Source organism: Amblyomma mixtum, chromosome 3 (genome assembly GCF_055824585.1).
Source record: "Amblyomma mixtum isolate Tamu chromosome 3, ASM5582458v1, whole genome shotgun sequence".
Classification (NCBI taxonomy): domain Eukaryota; kingdom Metazoa; phylum Arthropoda; class Arachnida; order Ixodida; family Ixodidae; genus Amblyomma; species Amblyomma mixtum.
In genome coordinates, this window is record NC_143014.1 from 351,298,517 (window position 1) to 351,325,646 (window position 27,130).

Here is a 27,130-nt window from a genome sequence, read left to right on the forward strand (position 1 = left end):
GCAGCGTGTTATTGGTTTGGTTTATTGGGGTTTAACGTCCCAAAGCGACTAAGGCTATGAGGGACGCCGTAGTGAAGGGCTCCAGAAATTTCGACCACCTGTGGTTCTTTAACGGGCATGGAAGTTATTATCATAGCATGCACATACACGTGCATTATCTATTGCACATGTCATATCAAGCCTGAACATGTCTCAGGGTGAGGTCAAGGAGCTGAAGGAGAATAAAAACAACGGTGAGTTAAGAAGGAAGAACAGCATGCACACCGGCGGAACAGGTGACCGGGCTCCCCACAGTGGAAACACAAACGCCGCCGGTCAGGGCCACGCCAGACATCTGCTCCGCAGGGATCGTCGATCATTACTCGGAATGTGCTGCACTGGCTGCACGCAGGGTAGCGGGACGTCGTGCGGGGTTTGAACAAATGCCGCTGGATTTGGGGCAGGGCGTCGTAGAGCGTCAGCATATGTCGGGCGGCAGTAGTCTGTCTGGGTGGGTTGTGGAAATGCCGCTGGATTTGGAGCAGTGCGTCGCAGAGCTTCAGCGTACGTCGGGCGGTAGTAGTCGGTCTGGATGGGCTGTGGTTCGCCGCGTAGTAATGGAGGCCTGATAGCTTGCTGCACCTCTTCGCGGATAACGCCCATAACGGAGCTGGCCGTTGGCTGCGACGTACCACAGATCTTTGCTAGCTCTTCACGGACGACAGCGCGGATCACGTCACGGAGGAAGTCGGTATTGCTTTTAACGCCGGGGGAGACTACGTAACAGAAGCAGCAAGGACTGGCCGGTCCTACGCGGTGGAACGCTGACGGAGGACCTGCTCCATCGTGACAGCCTCTGCTAGAAACTCGGCAACAGTGCTTGGGGGGGGCTCCGCACGAGGCCTGCGAAAAGCTCTTCTTTAACACCACGCATTAGGTGGCGCAGCTTTTTGGCTTCCGACATGGCTAGGTCAGCCCGTCGGAAGAGACGCATCATGTCTTAGGCGTACATCGTAACCGTTTCCTTGGACATTTGGATGCGGGACTGCAGGGCGCGTTCAGCTCGCTCCGGACGATCAGCGCTGACGTACGCGGCGGGTAGTTGGCGTCGGAACTCATGCCATGATAAAAGAGTGTCCTCACGGTTCTCGTACCACGTACGAGCACCGTCCTCCAAGCTGAAGAAAACGTTCCTCAGCTTGGCGGCGTCTTCCCATTGATTAAACGCGGCGACACGTTCTAACTGAAGGAGCCAATCTTCCACGTCCTCCAGCTGAGTTCCGTGAAAGGACTTTGGTAGCCGTGGATTCTGGACGGTGTAGTACGCGGCGCCTTGCATGACTGGTCGAGGGGCAGGCACCGAGGTAGTCAAATGGCCTAAGCTCAGGAGGCAGCCGGCCAGGCGCCGAGGTAGTCTCCAATAGCCCATGCTCAGGGGACAGTCCTAGATTTTGGTGACTGACCCGATGCACTGCCGTGTCGACAGGGAGAGGTCTGGGGTCCACGGTGTTAGGAGGGGTGTGCGAGATATTCCAGGGCGATTTACCCAGGGCACTCCACCACAAGAAGAACTCTAGTTTGGGCTAGTTGGTTCATGATTCAACAGGAAAATGGCGCAAAAGACGTGGACAAAAGAGACAAACACGACAGGACCAGCGAGAGGTCCTGTCGTGTTTGTCTCTTTTGTCCACGTCTTTTGCGCCATTTTCCTGTTGACTCCACCACAAATGTCACAAATAGAACCGGGAACAGAAGGGCTAGGCACAGGCCGCAAGCAGAGAAACAAGAGTCCCAGCTCCGAGAGCCCGCGGGTCCCTAAATTCTTCGTCCTGTATGAATTATGAATGCTAACGCTAAAACTAGCAGAGTAGCTTTGCACTGCTAGCAGCTGTTTATCGCTTTGATGACACGTTTACCTAGGAATCCGTCAATACGAAACTGGATGTTACATTCTGAAGATGTCAGGTCTTCAATGAAGAGTATCTCGGAGTCTTCAATTTCATATGGGTCTGGCTCAGCTAGTTCGTGCTTGCCGTGTGTTAGAAGATCGACCAGATACTCCGAATCATCGGCAGCATAGCTGGTTGTCTTCAGCATATGCGAAAATTAGTTAATGCACACAAGTTTTAGAGCACATTTCATGTCCAAAGCATCTGGAACCGGCTTCCTCAGGCGAACCACAGAGAAAAGTTTTTCCGGCAGTATTACAGCAGGGAGAAAGAAAGTGTAATCTTCAGAGCTCAGAAGAAAGTCTTGGAGAGAGAGAGAGAGAGAAAGGAATTTTAATGAGGGAAAGGTGGAGAGGTCGGCCGGTGGTAACATGGCCCTGGCCTGCTACTCCACACAGGGGAAAGGGAAGAGGAGGAAAAAGAAAGTGCGAATGAAGGCTGATGATGGCATAATACAATGAGTTTCTCGGGTGATGTCTACACACACACACACACCACACACACCACACTGGCTGGCACTCGCATCGCGGTGAGTAGACGCACATAAAACTCATAAAACTGGTGTCAGCAATACAAACACCGACACATGTCATTAACCATGTAGGTTGTGCACAGGCGGTCACAGACGAGTATCCAGGCCTGTTTCACACAAAAAGGTGAGCAGGGCCTTTGTCACACGGCACCAATCAGAACGTCTCGTCCTGGCGCCCAGAAGAGTTTCCTCAGAGAGAGGGCGAGAGTCCAGTCGTTTCACGGTCGCCTCCAATGTTGTTCTTTCAGCAGTATAGTTCGGGCACTCGCAAAGAAGGTGTCCAATAGTCTCTGGAGTGTGGCACTGTGCGCAATTTGGATTATTTTCGATGCCGATCTTGTGAAGATAGTGTTTGGTGTAGGCAACGCCAAGCCGTAGCCGGTGGAGTAAAGTCCCATGACGTCGCACCACCATAGATGGCAAATGTAATCGTGAGCCAGCGTCAAGCTTACAGACGCGGTCCTGTTGATGACTCGAATCATGCCAGTGCGACTGCATTGCCGCTTGCATCAAATGCGCCAGCAAGGCTCCAATGTCTGATCTAGAAAAGGCTATCTCAATGAAAGCACCATCACTATGTGCCATCCGAGCCTCGGCGTCAGCACGCTCGTTTCCCGCTATGCCGCAATGGCTCGGTATCCATTGAAACTTTATGATATGGCCGCGGTTGAAAGCTTCGGCTAACAAAACCACAATTTGTTGAACCAGCTGCTCGCATGCCCTTGGTTTTAGATAAGTTTGTACGACCTGCAATGCCGATCTCGAGTCGCAGAATATAGTCCATTGCTGCGCTGGCTGGTGACCAATATAAAGGACGGCTTCTCGTATGGCTGCCAATTCGGTTGCCGTAGAGGACGTTTTGTGCATGAGCCTGAAACGGTGACATGAGGCATTTCCTGGCACTATCACCGCTGCAGCTGAAGAAGTGGGCGTCACGGATCCGTCCACGAAAACATGCTGGGTGTTAGTATACATAGATGTAATGTATGACAGCGCCAGCTGTTTCAGTCCGACTGTTGGAATGTGCGTCTTCTTTGTTATCCCTGGGATTGTTGTCCGTATAGATGGTTTTGGTACTGCCCAAAGTGGCACCTCCGCAATCTGGTGTGGCGCGTAGTTCGAAGGCACCGCATTGCGCTGCATCTTAAGGGCTCTGGAAAAAGCTGCATCTGGACGCGCCGCACTAATGTTGGTCAGGGGGTGATGACGATGCCTGGTCAGATGCCGCAAATGCACACGAAGTGGCTCCTGTTGAAAATAAATTCGTGCTGGGCAGGCTCGGGCCTCATAAAATGTGCCCCATGTAGATGTTTTACATGGCAAACCCAAGCATACTCTTAAAACACGAGCCTGCGCGCTTTCAAGCACATGGAGGCCTGATAGTCTGACTCCCGAGAGAACGGGTGCACTGTATCTGAGAAGACCGACTACCAGCGCCTGATACACATGTAGTAAAGATCGCTCAGAGGGACCCCAACATTTTCCTGCCATACACCGCACAATGCTTACAAAGCTGTCGAGCTTTTTCTTGAGCACAGAAATGTGCTTCGTCCAGGACAGGTCACGGTCTATCGTAACACCTAAGAATTTGTGATGTGTTACGTATGGAACAATTTGCCCGTCGATTGTGACCGGATACCACGCCATTAACTTGCGTGTGAAATCCAATGCTACGCTTTTAGTTGGCGAAGGTTCAAGCCCCTGACGGCGCAAGTACGCAGACGTAATGGAAACCGAACGCTGCAATCTTGCTTGCACTTGGGGACGCGTGACACTTGATGTCCATATGCAAATATCGTCTGCGTAGGCGGATATCGAAACAGTCTTCGGCAGTTGTTTGAAAAGGCCAATGAGCACGAGATTGAATAACGTTGGACTAAGCACTCCTCCCTGAGGAACACCACAAGCAACATCATGATCTGCTGTGTCTCCTTCAAGAGTCTCCATGTAGACTGTCCGGTTTGTCAAATAGCTTGCAATCCAATTATGTAGACGTCCGCCTATGCCACATTCATCGAGTGCATTTAGTACTGCATCATGCTGAACATTATCGAATGCGCCCTTGATGTCGAGGAAAAGAGCAACAGTCAACCTGTGACGGCGTTTTTCATGTTCTACCGTTGACACGAGATCAATTACACTGTCGATGGCAGACCGGCCTTTGCGGAAACCCGTCATTGTGGAAGGGTACAGTTCACGTTTTTCAAGGAACCATTCTAGACGGGTTAGCACCATACACTCCATCGTCTTGCCAATACAACTTGCCAGAGCTACTGGTCTGTAAGATGCTAAGTCGAGTGGCGATTTCCCTGGTTTGAGCAAGGCCACAATGCGGCTTCTTTTCCACTGCTGTGGAACAGTGGCAGAGGCCCAAGAGTGGTTGAACAATGTTGAGAGGGCTTCCATTACCTGTGGGCCTAGATGACGAAGCGCATTGTATGTTATTCCATCAGGTCCTGGGGACGAAGGATGCGTACAAGCAGAAAGAGCCGCTTTCAGTTCTTGAATTGTGAAGGGGATGTCCAGTCGATCGTCCATCGTGGGGGGAGCACATCGATGCTGCCGAGGTGAAGAAGCGCTTCCGGCAATTCTCGAACAGAAATCCTCTGCCACCTCTAGTTCTTGCCGTCTTTCATAAAGTGCCAATGCACGGAAAGGGTGTTTCTGCTGGGGAAATGTCGGCAGTGCTCGAACGACGTGCCAGATTTTGGAGAGTGGTTTGCGGGGATCCAATCTGCTGCAAAATGACCGCCACCGTTGTTTGCCTAGGTTCTCCAAATAGCGCTGTATTTGCTTCTGGGCACGTCGAGAGGGCCGCAGATCCGAGACATCCTTTGTCCTCCGGTATTTTCTTTCTGCGCGCCGACGAATCGCCCGAAGCTGCGCGTAGATCACATCCACTGGAGGTGTGGAATTGGGCGCTGAGATGTTGCGCGTTGTATCTTGCATGGCCAAAATAATATGCTGTTCCACATCTGTTGGATCAGCGAGGTTACCACAGGTTTCTTCTAGAGCAATGCGGAAAGCACTCCTGTCGGTGCAACGTATTTTGGCATTTGGAAGACGGTGAAACCACCGTAGCTGCACATACGTTGGTATGTGGTCACTTCCATATGTTTCAATATCAGCACACCACGTTGCGAACGATGAGAGGCGCCTGGATACAAATGCAAGGTCCAGGTAGCTGCTGTAGGTAGTCCCTCGTAGAAATGTCGGCGCGCCATCATTGAGCAAAACAAGACCTGCATTGTCCATGAACGTGGCGATATCCCGTCCTCGAACGTTCGTAATGGCGCTTCCCCAGCCGTGGTGATGCGCATTGAAATCTCCTACTATTATATGGGGCTCCGAAACGCTGTCGAGTAGCGATTGTAGTCGTAGGGCATCAAATCGACCCCTTGGTGGTATGTAGCCACCTATAATAGATATTGTGCGCCCATTCAGAGTCACAGTGATTGCAACATACTCGTTGCTACTGCCCCCAGGAATTTGATGTCGAATGTAAGTGAGGTCACGACGGACGCATAGTAGTACCTTGCTCAAATGCCCAGCCGCTTCAGAGAGGAAACTTTCATAACCAGACAGTCGAAAAGGAGATGTGATATTAGGCTCACATATTACAAGCACTGGAAATCGGTACTTGAAAATCCTCTGCCTAAAATCTGCTAGGCGGCCTCGCAGACCTCGAGCATTCCATTGTAATATTGCCGATCGAGAGATTCTCTCCTGTAGTGAGGGTGCTGACGACGGTAGAGCCATAATTTTTGACTGCTATTAAAGGGTGGCAAGCACCGGTTCAATAGCGTCTAAAATTTGGACAGCAGCCTTAGCAATTGGCGTGTCCACTCCAGCAATTATCAGCCGTAAGGTGCCTATCAGCTGTTTCAGCATCGCCCTGATTTGATCATCTGTTGTAGACACATCCGGCGGACGCACAGGCGGACGTGTCACAGAGCTTACAGTACGCGATGGTAGAGGTGGCCACTCTGCGGAGTCCTCCTGGGTGGTTGACAGTCTTGGCTCTTGCGGAGCTGGAGGCGGTGGCTTCTGCGCGGCAGAGTGGTCTCGGTCCTCCTGATGTATTGACACGTCATTTACTGAGCTCAATTTCTTCTGCCGGTTTCGTGTCCTCCTCCTGGAGCGACGTACCGCGATTGCTGCTTCTCGGTGAGTAGAATGGTCTCTCACCATTTTTTTCAAGATCTTCATCTCTGTTTTCACCTTCGGACATTCCCTAGACGTTGCCTGATGAGGACCTTTGCAGTTGGCACAAACTGGAGGCTCAATTGCACATGTAGGTCCCTCGTGCACGCCACCACAACGCGGACATGCTTTAGTGCTCGTACACGCAGCACTTACATGTCCAATCTTCTGGCATTTTCGGCACTGCACCCGTCGGGGCACATAAGGACGCACTGGGTGCCTCACAAAACCCACTTTCACATGGGATGGTAAAGTAGTACCCTCAAACACTAGTTTGACACACCGTGATTGGCCGAAACGGTGGATGTCAGTTATGCGAACAGAACTTGATAGCAGTTGCACCAAGTCCATATCCTTGATCTCTATGTCCACATCAGAAATCACACCAGCAGTAGTGTTAAGTCCATGAGCGAAGAACGAGCGGACTCGTATGTTGCCAAGGACAGACACGGTCTTCAACTTCTCCAGGGTGGCCTGGCTAGAGACATCAACAGAGAGGATATTCCTTCTTGCATTAATACGCACTTCTTTGACTTGGCCCGGAACCAGTCGTTCAAGAAGAAGGGTCAAAGTCTGCCTGTTGATGGAGCTGAGATTCTCTAAATCCTCAACAGGCATGTATGAAATTGTGTAAGTGAGAGATTGCTCACTTACATTGGCCTCGTTAGCAGTCTTCTTGCTCACACTGTGTTGGTTAGGCATCTTCGTGGTCACAATGGACTTGTTAGCCCGCTTCGTACGCACACTGGGCCCACACTCAGTCGGTGTTTTGGAAAGCTTCCTCTTCAGGCGCCGACTCACAATCTCGGTGTAGCCACCGTCGAATTCCATGCCATCCGAGTCGGAGAAACTAGACGACCCCGGGAGCTCTGAGGGGAGATCCATACTGCATCCAGGTTGATCTGTGCGGTTCACACTGCTAACCACAGAAGGCAGCAGAGGCGGCGGGTCATCCGCCATTGCCTGGGACGGCGAGGAAGAAAGTCTTGGAGTTGAAGCAGAGCAGTAGTGGTGATTACAAGTTCCGCCTGTGATGGCTTCCGCTGAGAGGTGCTGCCCATATTCATGCCTTGAAAAGCATTGATGGCCAGCTTCAGAGTACAGACAGTTTCATAGTGCTTCTCCGTGTCTTGAAGACTAAAAAAAATAGAGATCACTGCGGCGACCCGCCCTGGGAGAATGCGAAAGCACTGACACCTCCTCGGCACTCGTCGCCTCTCTTTACTGATTAATTATATACGAATTGATTAACTACCAATCAGTTATTATCGAACAACTGATTATTTATTGATTAATTGATTAATTATCGGTCAAATTATTATCTCTTGGTTAACTGATTGATTATCGACCTGATTCATTATAGGTCAATTGATTATTTATCAATAAATTGATTATTATCGATTTTTAACCAATCGGTCGATGGATGATTACCCATTGAGTTGTTCAAATTCGACGCCACAACTGCTCTTCCGTCCACTTACTATATACAGGGTATCCACGCTAACTTTAGGCAAGGGTTAAAAATAAAATATTTGAGGTAGGCGAGGGAGACCACTTACATACATCTACCAACCGGCTTGCGCATCATAGGCAATTTTTTGTTTCGCAATTAATTAATTGGCAATTAAAATAATTTTTCTAACCCGTAAATATTGACTTTAGGCAGAAAATATGAATAGCAAATTTGGAGAGCACCTTCAGAAATCCGCATTCCATTTATTTGCGGTACAGAAAGCCTCCCGTGTATCTTTTTTCAGAGCTCCAAAGAGCCCGCGAAATACAAAAAAGTCACGTGACTAGCGCAGTCGCGCGCCACGATTGTGCTGCTTTCAACCGTGGCTTGAATGAACGAAATCAGCTGCTGGCAAGGCGTGACGACCTTAATGTGCCGGTAGGCCAATATGTCAACGGTGGTTGCGGTGTCCGCGCGAGCCACTCTGCAAGCTTGGCGCAAGTTGCAGCGGACGCGCCGGGCATTGTGAGCTATGAAATGGCCAAAGGTGACAAACACAAGTGCGACGAGTTTTATTCTCCATTGAGAGGCAAAACAAGATAGGCAAGTATTTTTCTTATCTTCTTTTGCCTCTCAATGCCGAATAAAACTCGTCGCACTTGTGTTTGTCACCTTTGGCCATTTCATAGCTCACAATGCCCGGCGCGTTCGCTGCACCTTGCACCGTCACGCTTGTAGACTGGCTCGCGCGGGCGCCGCAACCACCGTTGACATATCGGCCTGCCGGCACATTGAGGTCGTCGCGCCTTGCCAGTAGCTGATTTCCTTCATTCAAGGCACGGTTCAGAGCAGCACAATCGTGGCGCGCGAATGCGCTAGTCACGTGACTTTTTTTGTATTTCGCGGGCTTTCTTTGGAGCTCTGAAAAAAGATACATGGGAGGCTTTCTGTACCGCAAATAAATGGAATAGGGGTTTCTGAAGGTGCTCTCCAACTTTGCTATTCACAGTTGCTGTCTAAAGTCAATATTTATGTGTTTAAAAAATTATCCTAATTGCTAATTAATTAATTGCAAAACGAAAAATTGCCTATGATTCGCAAGCCGGTAGGTAGATGTACGTACGCGGTTTCCCTGACCTACCTCAAATATTTTATTTATAACCCTTGGCTAAAGTTAGCATGGACACCCTGTATACCGGGTGTCCCAGCTAAATGTAACCAAACTTTTAAAAAAAGGCGAAGTGCCCTAGTCCAGTGAAACCAACTGAGGGTTGTTCATAGTCGCGTGGCCTGGTCTTGAGTATTTTTTCGCTCTTCAAAGTTGATGAATTAGTTAAGTTTAATTAGCTAACTTTTTAATTTTTGACTTCAGGAAGAAAGTGTAAATGAAAAAGTTTTAGATCGCCTCAAAAAACCGCTAGTAGTGCTGTTTCCGTCCAGTTACGATTTACGTAGCTTCATTTGTTGGCCTTAAAATAAAGTTATTACGTGACCAGCTGCTCGCTCACTTCTTTGCCCCAATGTGCACCCAAAGTCTTATCTAGATGAGAACTTCATGAAAAACGGATTTTATTCTTTAAGGCGCGTCTTGGGACGTTGAAGTGGCACAGTTGTCATGTGGAATCTTTTTCTTATTGTACAGGTTATGTTTAAAGGCCGGTAAAAAAAACTACTTTACGTACATTTTACTTTGCTGAAAATGTCTCAGTAAGCTGTTTCTCAAAACGATCTACAACTTTTCCATTGACACTTTGTTCCTCAAGTCAACAATTAAAAAGTTAGTTAATTAAGCTTAACTAATTAGTCAACCTTGAAGAACGAAAAAATACTCCAGACTAGGTCACGCGACTCTAAACAACCCTCATTTGGTTTCAGACGGCTAGAACATCCCATGTTTTTTGAAAGCTTGGTTACATTTAGCTGGGACACCTGGTATATGCCCGTCCAAACCGTTCAACACTGCATTGCTTTTGCTTCTAATCAATTAACTAATTATCGATTTTTTAACCTTATAGATCGATGATTGATTACCGATTTCGTTGCTCGAATTCGACGCCTTAATTGCTTTTCCGTCCACTTACTATATACCCGTCCAAACCATTCAACCCTCTATCCCTTTTGCTTCTAATTACTTCAAATCAATTAAGTGTTTTTAATCGATTACTTTGAATTTAATTCACCAAACACGTTTCAGTTCATTTCGAACTTCTATTTATTCACTCATTTTGTACAATTCCCTGCTATTGCTTGCTGTCCGCGCTATTTCGACATTCAATTTCGACATTTTCTCTCTAATTATTGGCTGTAATGAATTACCTAATCATATTAGTGACAATTTTTTGTTTGCGCATCATCCTCACACCGCCCTCTACCTATCACAACTATTCCTTTGAGGTTACCTCTTCTGAGGACGTCACAGCTGCTGCGGACACGTTTTGGTGGCACAACTGCGCCGACTGAGTCTAGAAGTGCTTTCGCAGTAATAAACGATCATACCCAGTATCATGCGCGAAATAGAAATGAATGCCTACAAAAACCCTAACTCCGTTCTTAGTACACACCTTAGGTATTAATTTAAATCTGAACACGTAACTGGGGCAAGCAGGAAGGAAACTAAACAAGGAATATAGTACTTATATGCATAGGCATGCAGTGTCCCAACAAACACAAAACCTCCTCAGCATCTCCCAAACACAACCCATCGGGACATTTGGAATCTCCCCAGGAGATGCTCATTTTTCCCGAACACATCCAAAAAGCGTCCCCACAACTAGCAGTGCCCAAAGAGATGTGCGTCCCAGGGAAAGCCCTAAAAGGTTAGTGCTCCATTTCTCGGCTCTGATTAAATAAAATTACTCCTCCTTTTTATGCTGCCTTCAGGCATCTAAGCGCACATACGTGCCATATTTCAGGCACATACTTATGTTACAGGTAGTGTAATACACCGGTCCACTCGTGTGAACACGTGCTGGCTAGGCCGTACTTCACTTATCCGTTTGTGTAGAATGTCCTAGCATATTTTGCACACAAGAAATATTTCAAAAAGTCACCCGGTCCAGCCCATATAAGAGCAAATAGCAGCGCCATACAGAAGTCATTTGAGTTTACTAGCTGTGCTCTTTGCACGACTTGCCTGTCATAAAGTCGCGAGTAAAAAAGATTAGCACACATGGCGGAACACCGGAGCGCCGGAATGGCAACGCGTGGCGCTGCGGGTGGCGAAGAGGCTGATAACGAGAGTGCCGGGCCGTTCCCATTCTACAGTATTACGGGGGTTCAGCGGACTGTCACGGACCAGTAAAATTACCGGCTAAAACAGCGCTATCATCTATTGTTCCCGCGTGCTCCTTTTGGCAAACCAGCGCGGACATAAAAAAAACAGTAATAAGAAGAAGTCATCTTAGCTCATGATAACCGAGCCAAAATAAATGCCACATGTGCATTCACATGGGATTGGCACTTCGACGCTCGGGCGGTGCACGCTTGATAAAGCTTACTTCCTGCCGTCCCCCTCCCCCTATCGCCCCCCCCCCCCCGCCTAGGCTGCAAAAATTGAAACGGCCCGATAGACAGGTATGCGAACCGCAGCGCCGCGTGGTGAGATATCCCAATTCTGATTGCCAGTGATCTGTGCTAATATTTTTTTGCTCGCGACTGTACAAACCAGCGATGGCACCATACACCCCACAATCAAAATGCAGTCATGTTTCAGTCGAAGAAAAACAACACAGACCGAATTAGAATTCCGTGCCGAACAAAACTTACGTTCAACGGCGCAAATCTGAATGAATACAAACAGCAGACGCAAACGTATGCACCATTTAATACACAATGTATGTAGCACTATGGCATCATGCATATAATGATGGCCACTTTTTTCTCTAGCTCTGAGAAATCTGCAAAATAAAGCAAGAGAAACAGAATACAGGCTGAAAGTTGATGCACCTTAAACAGGTATTCTAAGGGCTACAAAAGCAGATATGCACACACAAAAGCAAACGTATGCAGAGCGCAACTTGGGTGACAAAAGAAAAGACTACAATGGGCGTAAACTGCAGATACAGTTTCAGGTCACGTATTTCCTTCAAGTTGAAACCTCACTCTTGCTTAGAGGCTCGCACGAGCCTCGGCGCAAGCTTCGGTGACGTGTTATCAAAACGGGGGAAAAATGAGTTCTACTAGGCGAAAAAAAAAAGAAATGTGTGTAAACCAACATACCTTCACGACGTTGCGTACGGAAATCCAGAGATGAAATAGGAGGGTGCAACAGCTGGGGCGCGATTACGAGTCGCTCAGAATCGTTTCAATCGGAAAGTATCTTAAAAAGTGTCTCATTTGCCTCGTTCCTATTGGTCGGCCGTGACCAGGGGCAATATTGATTTTTTGCGTCACCGTCCGACGTCATAAACGTGCAAAAGTGTTGACGTTGCTTACCGAATTATGCGAGCCGACTGAGACGATTTTTCGGGACTCGAACGAGTGGTCTCAAATCGTTTGAGACAGGAAATGGCGGTTGTTTACATCACCGGTGGCCGCGCGAGCAACGGTGTAAGAGGGTGCATGAAGGCGGCTTTGACGTGCCGGACGAGTTGTTTCGACGTTTTGACATAGGAAGGAGCACAATGGCTGTGCGAGAAACTCGCCGTTGAACTTGGAGGTGTGCGGGTGAGTGCGCGGTCAGTGGAGCGGCAAGTGCTGTGCGCGCCTTCGCCGCCGGTGGGTTTCAAGACACCGTAGGAAATAAAGTAAACGTCGGTATAGCCCAACTGACTGTGAGCAAGTGTTTGCGGTGAGTTGAGGAGACCACAGTCAAAGTTAAGTCGCAGAAGGTGCGAGCTTTCCGGCGAGACACCCAAGACAAGGCGGTGGCGAAGGAGGACTTCCTTCGCATAAACTTTCGCCACCGCAGTATCCCCGGCGGCGTCATCCGAGCATCATCCGAACGGAACGGCAACACCAACACGAATATCAAGTGCTTAACCCGAAGCGGGCGGCATGAGTTTGTTAAGAGGCGGAAGAGTGCTTGTTGCGGCAGTGACAGGGCGTGCCGGCTCTTAATTCCTGCAGTGAGATTGCAAGCTCCCAGCAGCTGCACCGGTCTGCTGTGTGATTATTCATGGTCGCCTGATATTTTCTGAACAAAAATAAATAGAACCAAGCATAGCCCTTGGAGCACATTTGCCATCGATAGCAGGCTAGGTGAGTTCACACTGGCGAGCCGCAGAGGTCGCGCGATAGGCTTAAATCGATTTGTTACGCTCCCTCCCCGCTTTACATATGCTTCGGAAACTGTAACTAATGTCGCCTAGAATACTAGCGCGACGTTTGCAACTCGGCAGTGTGAACTTGCCTTAAAGCTGCCTTCGCCGGTTTTCGAGCCAAGCGCTCCTTGCAAATTGATCTCGGCAGACCCGTAGCAATCACTGCCTTTAAATAGATTTTTCCGCGCACTTGAGACGTTCGCATAGTGCCTTGATTCTACGTAATGTGTAAAAAGAAAGGACAGCCGTCGAATGAGCTGATTTTTTTCTGGCTGCCATGTTTACGATGGGTGAATATGTGGGTGGAGGGATAAGGCTGAAACCTTTGAATCGGGCTGCAGCTCACGCCACCTAGCCGACGCTTTTCCAGCGTCAGTGCACCCTCGCGGCAGCATAAGAGACTGAAGAGCAAACTTAATTGCAAAACTGAGGACGCTTCTTGTTTTGCTTCATGTTGTTAAGTTTGAAACATAGTTTGTTAGGAAAATAAAACATTGTTCATTTTATTAACGGCGTGTTTACAGCAAAACTTTAGCATGCGGTCCCTTATTTCGCAACTAAATGCTTCCTGGGTGGAGCCCTGCTAGCGCTGCTACTAGCCGCTAAAGCCCCTAGGTAATCTCACCTAGGGACTTCACTGGCCACCGCTGATTGGTTGACTCCGCGGTTCGCATCTCGCGGTGTCGTCATTTTGACGTCAAAGTCTCAAAATTGAGACAAAAACTCGTAATCGCGCCCCAGAAACCATGAATTAAACGCAGCCTTCTGTCCTGCACCTTATCACAGCACAGCGAACGCTCAAACATACGCCCAGCAAAAACAAAACCTCAAAATCTTCAAAAAATAACCCATCGGGACATTTGGAATGTCCGCATGAGATGCTCATTTTTCCCGAACACATCGAAAAAACGTCACCACAATTATCAATGTTCAAAAAGTTGTGCGTCCCATGGAAAGCCCCAAAAGGTTAATGCTCGATTTCTTGGCTATGGTTCAATAAAATTATTCCTCCTTTTCCGTGCAGCCTGCGGGCATTCAAGCGCACATATGTGCCAAATTTCAGGCACATACCTACGTTACAGGAGGTGTATACACCTCTCCACTCGTGTGAACTTGCTGGCTCGGCCGTTCTGCGTTTATTCGTTTACGTGAAATGTCCCAGCATTTTGTACAGAAGAAATATGAATACAAAAAGTCACCCGGCCCTGCCCATATAAGAGCAAATAGCAGCGCCATAAAGAAGTCGTTTCAGTTTCCTAGCGATGCTCTTTGCACGACTTGTAGCCTGTCGTCCATAGCGACGAACCAACACAACACAATCGAAATGCAGTGATGTTTCCGTCAAAGAAAAACAATACAGACCAAATTGGAAGTACTTGCCGAACAAAACTTACGTTCAACGGCGCAGATTTGAATGAATACAAACAGCGTACGCAAACGTATGCACCATTTAAAGGGGCAGTGAGGAGAGCTGTATTAATATTTTTTTTATAACCGAATCCAGTAGTTCGGCATTTCATGGCTTTGCTGCCACTTGGCCGGCAACCAAAGATGCATTTATTTGTAAGAAATTGGATTGGAAGTTGAAAAAGGTTTTCCCGCCGCTGATTCAAACTTGGGACTCTCTTTTGACGAGACCTTAGTCCGGTCTCGTCAATAAGTGACGTGAAACATGACGTGCACATGACATGGCGGACACTCCGTGATTTCTGGCGGCTAGCGGTGCGGCCTAGCAGCAGCCGAAAATGAATGCTATCGCCGGCCGCACGTTGAAGGCATCTATTGGCTGTTGCGGCCGTCGCTACCGTCGATTCGTTTACGTTTGCACCGGCGTTTTGCCAGAGTTACGATGGATCCAGTTCTCGAAGTCGTCAACGAAGTTCTCGCAAATAGACCCTTTTAGCATACCGTGTACTTTGTTACCGTTAGCGGAGTACCGGGAGCAAGCCTACCGCCGGTGAGCAGATGCTGATTGGTCCCGATGCTGCTAGCGCGCGTAGCTACCGGGCACGTGGCGCCATCTAGCGACGTCAAGGAGATTTGCGCATGCATTGGCTGCGCGCGGGCTCCCGGAACTCAGGTACCGGTAACGGGAACACGGTACACGGTATGCTAAAAGTGTCTAATAACTTCGGCCTGCACTTCAGTGACCTCAGCCCCACAGAGCATCAAGTAGTTGGAAGTTGACTGGCACAACCGGGAACGTTTCGCCGGGCGAGCGTACGAAGACTCAAGGTCCTCTTTACACTACAAACTGCCTTGTACAATAACCGAAAATCGTGCCATTATAGTCTTTCATCGACCGTGGCGATCATCTGACCAACCTTAACAGACTCCTTCAAAAGTTAACTAGCATTTGGAGCGGCACTTGGAGTTCTTCTGCTGTTCCGCGCTTATAAATCGAGGCGCGTCAAAACCACGTGGGCATGCAGAGCGCATAGACGCTGTTGCGTGGGCGTTCCCGTGCCGTCGTGCCGGGAGGCCGTGAGAAAGAAAAAGAGAGCCAGGCGACCACTCCGCTCCAGGACCAAACACAAAGTGATTTATTACAAACCCCCTAGCTGCGCTTCAGCTTAGAGGACGCCACTATTAAGTTCACAGGTGGTGGCCCCAACATCTCCCCCCCCCCCTCAGTCACAAGTTCAAGCGGTCCGGTGGTACTACACGGCGGCCGCTACGGGTAAACACAACATCATCACCAGAACGTGAAGGTCCCGCTGTAACAGGCGGCACGTCAGGTGCTGCTGCCTCTTTAGTTAGGGGGTGAGGCTGGAGAAGTGCTGGATCTGCTGCCCTCAGCACAAAGGGAACAAGGTGTCGACGATTCCGCTGCAGAATCTTTCCTCGCTCCGTTTCGACGACGAAGGACCTTGGACGCTGTGCCTTGCTCAAAACTGTAGCACGCACCTGGCCAGGTCGAACCCAGACCTGCTCGCCAGACTGAAGTGATGGCAGATCCCTGACGCGATGATGTCGGTTGAAGTCCTTTACAGTCCTTTTCTTGTAAGAATCATCTCTGAGGGCTTCCTCCTCCCTTTCGGGCCAGTATGGACGAAGCTTTTCATCCGGCTTTGGGACTCGAGTTCTCAGTTGCCTTCCCATTAGGAGCTGAGCCGGGCTGAAGCCACTCACTCCTGGTGTATCCCTATAGCTGAAAAGGACCAAGTGAGGATCTGTTGCCTTGCGGAAGGTATCTTTCACAGTCCTGATCATTCGCTCTGTCTCTCCGTTAGACTGTGGGTAATGGGGGCTATTGGTGATGTGGTCGAAACCATTTCCTATTCTTAATCTATATTAATGACCTTCCTTCTGCCATATCTTCCAAAATTCACCTTTTTGCTGACGATTGTGTGATATTTCGGGAAATAAATAACTTTAACGATACTGACACTCTCCAGTCAGACCTCAATTTGGTGTCAGACTGGTGCACTACATGGAAAATTGAATTAAACATTAATAAATGTAAAGCTTTCCGTGTTTCCCGTGCACCTAACGCTCTTCCTTCATATTATCTTAACGGCACTCCTCTTGATTGGGTAAAAACATACAAGTACCTAGGTATTCATATCACTAAATATTTAACATGGTCTATTCATATTGACTACGTTATTAATAACGCTAACCGCATGTTAGGGTACTTACGTCGCAATTTCTCAGCCGCTCCCTCATCTCTTCAGCTTATACTCTATAAAACACTTATACGTCCTAAACTAGAATCCGCAGCATCAATATGGGACCCTACACATGATAACCTTGCATATTCCTTGGAACTAGTCCAAAATAATTCCGTTCGCTTCATTCTTTCAAATTACAACCGTACGGCAAGCATCACAGCCATGAAATCTAACGTGTCACTCCCACCGTTACAATCTCGCCGTAAAATTGGTCGCCTAACACTATTTCACAAGCTATATCATCACGTTACGCTTCACGATTATTTAATATCACCCCCAGAATACATTTCACGTCGCATCGATCACCGCCACAAGGTTGGCATCCCAACATGCCACACCAAATCATCTTTGCAGGCATATCTTCCTTGCACATCTGTGGAATGGAACCGCCTCCCCCCCCCCCCCCCCCCGATATTGCAGCCATTGCAGATAACAAAACCTTTCACGACGCATTAACTAACATTGTTTATTCTGAAAGAAGTTGATCATGTGTTATATCGGTTTCCACTGTGTTATGTACATTGATTTTATGTTATTTACGCTTTTTGAATGTTGTTTATCTGGAGAAAATTTATTTTGTACTACCTGTTTTCACTGTATTATATTCATTGTTCTTTATCCTAATTAACCCACTCCCCCCTGTAATGCCTTTGGCCCTGAGGGTACAATAAATAAATAAATAAATAAATAAATAAATAAATAAATAAATAAATAAATAAATAAATAAATAAATAAGATGCGGCGAATACGGTAAATTCACGTGAAGAAAATGGCGGACCGTTGTCTGACTTAACCTGTTGCGGTATCTTATGACGGGCGAACAGGCTTTTCAGCGCCTCAATGAGCACCGGAGCTGTTGTACTTTTCAGTGTCACCACCTCTGGGAACCGGGAGTAGTAGTCCACTACCATCAAGAAGGTTTGAGAATTGTGGTGAAAGAGGTCCATGCCCAGAACTTCCCAGGGACGACCAGGGAGATTTGTAGGAAGGAGTGGTTCCGCTGAATTCACTCCAGTAAGGGCGCACCTTTCACAGCTCGTCACGAGGGAGGTTATCTCCGCTGATATGCTGTTATGCTGTTATGCCCGGCACGACAGCACGGGAACGCCCACGCAACATGGTGTCAGAATTGACAGCAGCATGAAAAACCAGTCTTAAAAGTAGCTCTCAATGACCGTCAACGGCGAAAAGGTGCTCCCGGAAAGCGCCCAGCAGGCCCAATGGCTAGGCCTCACTCTGCAGCCGCCAGACGTGTTCGACTTCTGCAACCCTGCAAGTTGGTCTTCATGGAAGTCTCGCTTCGATGACTATGCCGCTGTCTCCGGACTACGGAACGCTCCGCAAGACGTGCAAGTACGCACGCTTCTGTACTGTATGGGCCCGGAAGCTCGCTCGCTGCTAGACACCTTTTCACTCGACGCTGCCGAGTTAGCCTCCTACGACGCAGTTGTCAAACGCTTCACGGAGCACTTCGTGCATCCCTGTAATGAGCTGTATGAGTCGTCTCGCTTTCACAAGCGCGTTCAACAACCTGGCGAGAGTGTCGACGCATTTTAGGCCGAACTGTTCAAGTTAGTCAAACGTTGCAACTACCCGTCACCGGCGGTGGAAGAACGCTTGGTCCGGGACAGGCTTGTCGTTGGATTGTTCGACACGCGTCTCTCCGATAAGGTTTGCTGCTCCCCGATGCTAACTCTAAAAGAAGCTTGGACGCAAGCTCGTCAGTCCGAGGACGCGGACAAGGAACGTTCACTCGCACAGGCCACCTCGCAAAGCATGGTCAATATTGATGCTGCGACTCAGAAGTTTTCGCGACGGCCGCTCGACGACAGAACACGCTCAATGGACGATAATTCGGAACGCTATCGTGACATTCCGGTCTGTTTCTTCTACGGCCGCGCATATCATGCACGCTCAGAGTGCCCGGCAAAGAGCTCTATCTGCAACAGCTGCGGTAAGAAAGGCCATTTTGCTGAAGTTCGCCGCTCCAGGAAGTCGAGGCAGGCCAAACTCAGTGCTATCCAAATACATGCTCTCGAGACGCCAGCTAAAGCCTAGTATGTGGATATCACTGTCGACAACTACACAACTCAGTTCAAAGTAGACTCAGGTGCCGAAGTTTCCGCAGTTCCAAGTGACTTCCCCGGAGTCCCGGCTGAGCTCGCCAAGGTAGACGCTATTTTGACAGGGCCCGGTGGCCAACCTCTGCGGGTACGCGGGGTTCGTATTTGGCACAGCAATCTTGGCAAGGGAAGACCAGCTCCCAGCGTCTTTACGTCATTGAAGCACTTTCAGTACCTTTACTTTGTCTACCAGCGACCCAAGCTCTTGAAGTTGTGAAATTTTTGGGTACTGTCAACAGTCCTCAGCCAACGCTTCAGGCGGAACTGTTCCGTGGCCTCGGCACGCTCAGAGATGGGTACACCATTCGCTTGAAACAAGATGTTGTGCCGTTCTCACTCAGAGCACCTCGACGGATACCAATCCCGCTGCGTGAAGATGTTCGCCAAGAACTGGAAAACTCGAAAGCGGCGGCGTCATTCGCCGTATTGATAAACCAACTCCGTGGTGCGCCGGACTGGTGGTAGTACCAAAAAAGGATGGAAAGTATCGTTTGTGTGTGGATCTGACTCGACTAAACAAAGTGGTTCACAGGGAAAGACACATTTTGCCTACTGTTCAACAAGTTCTTGGGCTCATCGGTGACGCAGCCGTTTTTTCGAAGCTCGATGCAACTGCAGACTTCCACCAAGTCAAGTTGTCAGCAGACTCGCAAGAATTGATAACTTTCATCACACCTTTCGGTCGCTATTGTTTTTGCCGTCTGCCCTTCGGCATCACTTCCGACCCGGAGTATTTTCAAAAGCAAATGGCCAGAATCTTTGAAGGTCAGGAGGGTGTTGTCAACATGATTGACGATATTCTTGTTTTTGGACGTACCAAGCAGGAACACGATGCAAGACTTGAGCAAGTGTTGACTCGTCTTGCAACTGCAGGCGTCACCTTGAACAAAGACAAGTCTTGTTTTGGGGTCTCAGAGGTCTCCTTCCTAGGTGTCGTCGTCTCAGCACAAGGCATCAAGCCAGACCCAGGCAAGATCGATGCAGTGTATGCATTGCCACCTCCCACAGACGTTGCAGGTATCAGACGTTTACTCGGGATGGTAAATAATCTTGCCAGGTTCTTGCCTCATATTTCGGAAATCACTGCTCCGATACGCACCCTTCTCAATAAGAATGCTAGTTGGACTTGGCAGCATGAACAGGAAGCTGCATTCCAAAAAGTCAAGGAACTTCTGACATCCGAACGCTGCCTGGCCAAGTAACACCCATCATATGCCACAACAGTCTCTGCCGACTCCAGCTCTTTTGGACTCGGAGTAGTCCTGCTACAAGCACAACCAACTGGCGAGCGGAGGCCTGTAGACTTTGCGTCAAGGGCAATGACGACTACAGAACAAAGGTACAGTCAAACCGAAAAAGAGGCCTTGGCTACAGCGTGGGCCATCCAGAAGTTCGACGAGTTCATCAGGGGCATCACCTTTACCGTAGAAACTGATGACCTTCCTCTCGTGTCATTGTTTCGCAAAATGGAACTTGACGTGCTTCCTCCGAGGGTACAAAGACTCAGGCTTAAGACAATGCCTTACCAGTTCCAGATCATGTACGTGCCCGGAAAACTGTTGGCTACAGCGGATGCATTGTCTCGCATCCCTCCCAAAGTGCATCCAGTAGACACAGTGGAACTTTTTGCTACCGAAGTCGTGGCTTCTGCTCCAGATGTCTTCCCTCTGAACATGCAGGATATCAGGTATGCCCAAAGTTGTGATGGAGAATGCACCACGCTCATCTCTTTCTGCCAGCACTGCTGGCCAAAGAAGTCGAAGATACCTCTTCACGTCTCAAAGTATGAATCAGTGAAGGATGAACTTTCTGTTTGTGATGGTCTTCTCCTCAAAGGCACTCGCTTCTTGATCCCCGCAGCATTGAGGCCAGCAGTCTTGACGCTTCTGCATGAAGGACATCAGGGCATCGGCCGCACCAAGGCCCTCGGTCGTGAATCTGTGTGGTCGCCTGGCTCTCTTTTTCTTTCTCACGGCCTCCCGGCACGACAACACGGGAACGCCCACGCAACAGACGCGAAGCGCCATGATATACAGAAACTCATCTGGCCACCTGTGGCGCCGCTAAGTATTGATTTTCTTCGCTTACAACATTCAGGTTGTCTTTTGTCGGTCTTGTGTGAAAAAGTGCACTATTGGTTTGAAAACAAAACTTACTTCAGTATTCAACCGCGGAACCTTCGTTTGTCAGCCTCAGTGATTCGTGGCTTCTCGTGTCCAGTTCTAGCAACACTGCCTTGTCCTATGACGTCATCACGCTTGTACTTGTGAGTTTGGCGTGTGGCAGCGATACCTATATTTTGGTTCTTGCTCTTTTCTACGTTACAGGAGCTTTGTTGTCAGTATGAGTGACGTTTTGTAATCAGGAGCGGGTAATTTATCGATACAAGCCAACTTCAATTTCTCCTCAGTGTCTCCTCAATACACAATGTACGTAGCACTACAGCATCATGCATATAATGATGGGTACTTTTTTCTCTACCTGTGGGAAACCTGAAAAATGAAGGAAGAAAACAGAATACAGGCTGAAAGTTGATGCGCCTTTAAGAAGTATTCTATGTTCTACAAAAGAATATATGCACACGCAGAAGCAAACGTATGTAAAGCGCAACTTGGGTGACAAAAAAAAAGACTAGGTGGGTGTACGGTGCAGGTATAGTTTCAGGTCACCGATTTTGTTCAAGTTGAAACCCCCCTCACGCTTACAGACTCAGAGCAAGCTTTAGCGACGTCTTATCAAAAAAAAAAAATGTACTCGGCGAAAATAAACAAGAACTGTGCGTAAACCAACATACCTTGACGACGTTGCCTACGGAAACCTGCAGGGTTTAAATAGAAGGCTGCAACTGCTGAAATCATCACTTAAACGCAGCCTTCTGTCCTGCGCCTTCTCAGAACACAGCGAACGCTCAAACATACGCGTTAAACCCTCGTAACCATTATGAGAGTTTTATTTTTTTGTGACTAAGTGTGGGGATAAGACTGCTTAGAGCCAGGCGGGAGGGGACACGTCTTGAGGTAGGTGCGGTGGCGCGCCGCACCCATGGTGCAGCAGACCGCGCATGCGGCAATATCCGGCGTGGTAGGCTAGGCCAAGGCACGATTAATCCGGTGGGGGAAAGTCATTATAGCCACGCGAACACTGCACAAACTATACCGCTGCGACAGGATGGCTGGGCGGTGGCGAAGTAGGTAGCGCATGCGCAGGCTATTCCATAGGCATGATGAAAATGGGGGCGCGAACAAAACGAAGACAGAGAAAGAAGACAGCAGCACGAGCGCCTTCGTCTCCGTTTTGTTTGCGCCCACATTTTTATTATGAACACCTACTAGCCCAACTTTCAAGTATGCTTAATCCATAGGCACTCGCAGAAAGAGAGTGGTGGCTCTCCGAATGTCCTTCCAAAATATGACCGTAGTAGACGGTTACGCTTCCAACAACGCGCTGCAGTCGTCGGAGGCGCTGAGGAATGCAGGTTGGTTGGTAAACATTTATTAAAACAGTGAAGGGGCCGAAGGCCTAGATCTAGGGGTCGGCCAAGACTCCTTGGAATCTGACAGCCTCTAGAGCGAGACCGATGAGCGCTCGTTGGTCGTTGAGGGTAGAGCTATGTAGACAAGCCTCCCAGGTATGGTGTATGGGTGTTGGCATGTGTGGTCGTGGCAAGTCCAGACCATATGAAGGTGGTCTGCAGGGATATTGCAGTGTTTACACTTTGGGAGATCTCTGTGTTGCAGAAGCTGTTGGAGGAGAGCTCGTCTACGGGTGAACCCCCGACGTTCCACTGCCAGAGGGTGAGTCGGGTGGAAGTGTTACTGCGAGCCATGTTGGTTGAAGCGTTGCTCTAAGAGCTGTATGCGCGTTTCGACCTGCATTAAGCGGGCACTATGAGCTCCTTGTGTACGTGTCAACCTATCGATGACCTCTGTGAGACCATGAAGCGGCGTGAGGCCTTGGGTAGAGAACTGTTGAAAAGTGCAGGGTGCGTGCGAGGAGTTGCCTATTGCCACGAACTCCGCTGCCGCGAACGCCCCCAAGAAAAGCGGCATCAGAAATGGTGTAGGCACGCTGAAGTGCGCGGGAAAGCTACCGGGAATCCGCACCTACGTAGTCCACGACAGCCCAGTTGGCGCAGGGATGAGAGCAAGAACTGCCCCGCGCTGGAGCTTGTGCTCGAACGGCTGAGGCAGCGCGAATAAGAGCGCGCAAAATGGCTTCCGCACAGCGAGGAAGCCGGGCGAGCGACGGGAGGCCGTTACTGCACTTCTGCTGGACAGCGATACAGCGAGGGCTGCCGATAGTCGGAGATGCCTGTAGGGACCACCACACAATGTCGAAGTTGTGCGGCAGCAGGGAAAACGCCAGAAGACGGCAAAGCTGGTGACCGCCGTTTCCGGCGGCGCGATGAAAATGCAGACCGCCGTCGCCTGTCTGCGGCATGGAGCCGACGGCCCACGTGACAGAAACGCATGCGCCGAGAGAGAGGCGGGGTTAACCGCTTCCTTCGGCTATGCGAAGGAAACTGCTGTTTGATCCCTCTAAACGACGAGTGCAAGAGCAAAACCTTCTCTCCCAGCAGCCTGTGGCGCGAGGGCGAGATGAAAGAGAGTGGTGAGCAGTCGATTTTTATTTCTTCTTGAAAATCATTGGTCCTGAAGCATTACACCCAGTTACCTTTCTGTGACCAAAATGCTTTGATTCGTTTTCCTCGCTGCTTAATACTCCCGAAGAAAGGTTTCTAGGCTTTTACTGGGCGCACTGCCTTTTTGCTTGTGTTTCTATGTCTTGCCTCTACGGTCTGAAAACGTTTGATAAATGTTGTACTGGGACATTCCATCCTTTTTGGGTGCACATGGGGAAGTATGTTGCTTGCTGGGTTGGCCCGCCGCTAATTGTCACGTTTCACCTTTAGAGTCCACAAGAGCATTCCTTTCGGATCTCTAGGAAATTCAAACACTCTCCGGCCATTTCCGGAGTGATTTGTGCACACAGGCTCGGAACACCCCGTCATGTCTTCCCCGTCGTGCGACCAAGAAAAATTTCAATCAACGGAAAACAGGCCGCCGCACGTGCAAATGACGCAGGCGGGACAGGCAGTGTGCACAAATATGGCGCATAGAGAAACATACTTACCTAAGTGCGTTTCCGTGTGTATGGCGAGCCCTCACCAAGGCGGCAGTGACACTTTCAAAGGTAACTGAGTAATACTTGTTGGGGGCGTAATTGGTGCATGTTTCCAGAAAAGGGTTGTAGCGCCGAAACAGACACCACACAGGCGCTACAACCCTTTCCTGGAAACACTTTCAAAGGATGTTCCCACCCTCTGCGGAGTGGCGGAGGGGGGCGCGCCCATCGATGCATCCTAAGCCCCGTTTACGTGAACCCGACAACGGCGGGTCGAGTCAGGGAGGAGATCGAGTTGAGCAAGGTGAGCTCAACTCGACGACTGCGTGTTTACTTGAACTCGGTTTCAGCGAGTCGAGACCGGTTCAATTGCACCGACACCAAGCGTCGATCAGCGCAACGGGTGAGGGCAGTGCAGCCTCTTAGATCGCGGCACGGCACCGCTGTCTCGGAGGCGCGACGGCTCAAGCGAAGAGCAGGTTACGGCCGATTATCATCTCCCCTCCGACAACCTGACCTTTCGACTCGATCCGGTTTACATGCCATGTGCCATTGGGGTCGAGCGAGTCAACCAACACCCTGCAGCGGAGTTGACTGGACTGGCTTCCTCGATTCCCCTACCCGTCTCTGCGGTGTTTACATGAACCCAGTAACGCGAGCAGCACGCGTACCAGTCGAGACGTTGCTGAATCAAGCCTTGTTTACATGAACTCGACAGCGGCGGGTCGAGTCAGGGGATCGAGTTGAGCAAGGTGAACCCAACTCGATAGCTGCGTGTTTGCATGAAGTCGGTTTTACCGAGCCGAGACCGGTTCGACTACAACGACATAAATAGTTGAGCAGGGCAATGGGAGAGGGCAGTGGTAGCCTCCGATATTGCGGCATGCCTCCGCTGTCTCGGAGCCGCGACGGCGCAAGCGAAAAACAGGTTTGCCTTTATCACCTCTCCCACTAACCCGACACGTCAATTTGAGTTGAGTCGACCCAACCCCTGCAGTGAAGTTGACTGGACTCGCTCCCTCGACTCCCGGACCCGACTCTGCGGTGTTTACATGAACCCAGTAACTGGTATCAACTCAACTCCTACCTCAACTCAAACCCGTCAGGTAAACGCCGCTCTAGTAACCATACAAGCACGACCAGCGTTAGCGTTGAGCACAACCTCGGCGCCGTTCTAACTGTCAGCACCAGCTGCTAGGCAGGAGAAATGTTGAGGAGCTCTGCGAGGAAAACGCTCAACCTCCCGTGAACTTTTCACGTGAAAGCGAGCGAGCCCATTAACCATTTGATTCCAGGTCCCAATGGGGGTGAGCACGATGCTATCGTTTTTCGGTGTTCTTTTTCTATTAACTTTGAGGGGGTATGAGGTCGTTTCCTGTTTTCCTGCTTCATTTTCTGGCTAAAATATTTCCTGCTTCAAACACCCAGTTCTGCACCAGGTGACTGATAAGGTGCTCGTTTATCAGAGAGCACGTATTTTCGACTTTTCGATCTCTTCATTTGCGAGGTCGCTAGCAGCCGCGAGTGTCCGATGGTGGCGCCCCACGAGTTCGTTTCTGTTATAGATCTAGAGTTACCTAGAGTGCACTAGCTTGTTAGCGCATCGTCATTGATTATTCTTGGAAAAGCCGGTGTTTGGCAGTAATTGAGGTGAAACAGTTGTTGCACTGTGCCATTGTGTTGGGGTTTATGTTAAAGGTGGGCTAATTGTGCTACCGGTTGTTGTAACTTCCAGATGGAGGCGAAGCAGGTTAACGCCCAGCAGCTCAGCCAAAATCAGGGCAAGACCGTACGCCTGATCGGCTGGGTTGTGGAGGTACCCTTTATTCTTTTGCATTTCTATGCACTGAGCTGCAGGCGCGCTTTGAGGTGCCTTTGCTTGGCATTTGTGTCCCCCGTTTGCTCCGTTCTTTACAATCGTACGTATTACTTATTCGTTTTTTTTTGCTCTACCGCAGTGTCAACCACGGAGCATGTCGTTCAAAATGGAGTCCTCGGACAACCGTATTGTTCAGATAGTAATGACGGAGCCGGTAAGTATCGAATTTTTCGTAAATGAATGTCCGAGTCAGTCGCGGACAACCCTTTTTTTGGCCATGTGGTTATCTCTGTCGCCGACATGACTGACTTTTTTCTGAGGTGCCGGCGGGTACTGTGCAGCGTGCCATAAGTGTGGTGATGCTTTGTGGCGCCTATGCTAGAAAGTGCGCGTCTCATTCATTCAGAATTTATTTAAGACAACGAAAAGGTTGTCCAGGGTGACGTGGCAAAAGGCATACTTTGCCTGACGAGGCCACGCCACCCGGATGACAGGCGGCACCACTGGCTACAGAAATCAAGAAGGGCATTACATAATAGAACACACATTCAATATTTTTTACACAATACATAAGACATCCTTACAAAACACAGGCTTTCGGCGGAAAAACAAACAGCATACTTCAAAACACAATTCGACCATAGCAGTATTTACAAAACATACACTAGTGATAGGTATACGTTCAGTTTTCACCTTTAAGGTTCATTTATGAGCATTGCTTTAATTAGCATTTTGTATTTACGTATAGAGGGAGTGCTGCGTACAGTATCCAGAATAATAGGCTATTGATTAATTAAGTCAGGAATTTGCCATCCTAACCTCTGAAAACCGTAATTTGTGCGTACACGAGGTGTTTCCATACATTGTTTCCGAAGTTCGTATGTGCTAAGTTTAGTGTGATACGTGGTTTCGAAGGTTATTTTGTCTAGTTTGTACTGGCGTAATATTTCCATACATAGTTTGTATGTGTGCAGTTTACTTATTTCTATTATTCCATAAGACCTAAACAAAGG

At 49.0% G+C, this 27,130-nt stretch overlaps 2 protein-coding genes and 1 pseudogene across 2 annotated transcripts; 1 reads left to right on the forward strand and 2 right to left on the reverse strand.

The window, feature by feature from the left end:
• Nucleotides 1-6,180: 6,180 nt before the first annotated feature.
• Nucleotides 6,181-7,623, reverse strand: LOC149356359 (uncharacterized). Its single transcript, XM_089576326.1, has 2 exons — nucleotides 7,378-7,623; nucleotides 6,181-7,308 (listed from the first exon to the last, which is right to left on the reverse strand). Exons 1-2 carry the CDS (start codon nucleotides 7,621-7,623, stop codon nucleotides 6,235-6,237), a joined length of 1,320 nt encoding a protein of 439 aa, XP_089432452.1. The 3' UTR covers nucleotides 6,181-6,234.
• Nucleotides 7,624-16,011: 8,388 nt separating this feature from the next.
• Nucleotides 16,012-18,037, reverse strand: LOC149356360 (uncharacterized). The gene is made up of 2 exons (XM_089576327.1): nucleotides 17,785-18,037; nucleotides 16,012-16,652 (listed from the first exon to the last, which is right to left on the reverse strand). The coding sequence occupies exons 1-2, from the start codon at nucleotides 17,996-17,998 to the stop codon at nucleotides 16,012-16,014; spliced, it is 855 nt and encodes a 284-aa protein (XP_089432453.1). The 5' UTR covers nucleotides 17,999-18,037.
• Nucleotides 18,038-18,221: 184 nt separating this feature from the next.
• Nucleotides 18,222-19,639, forward strand: LOC149356361 (uncharacterized; annotated as a pseudogene).
• Nucleotides 19,640-27,130: the final 7,491 nt, after the last annotated feature.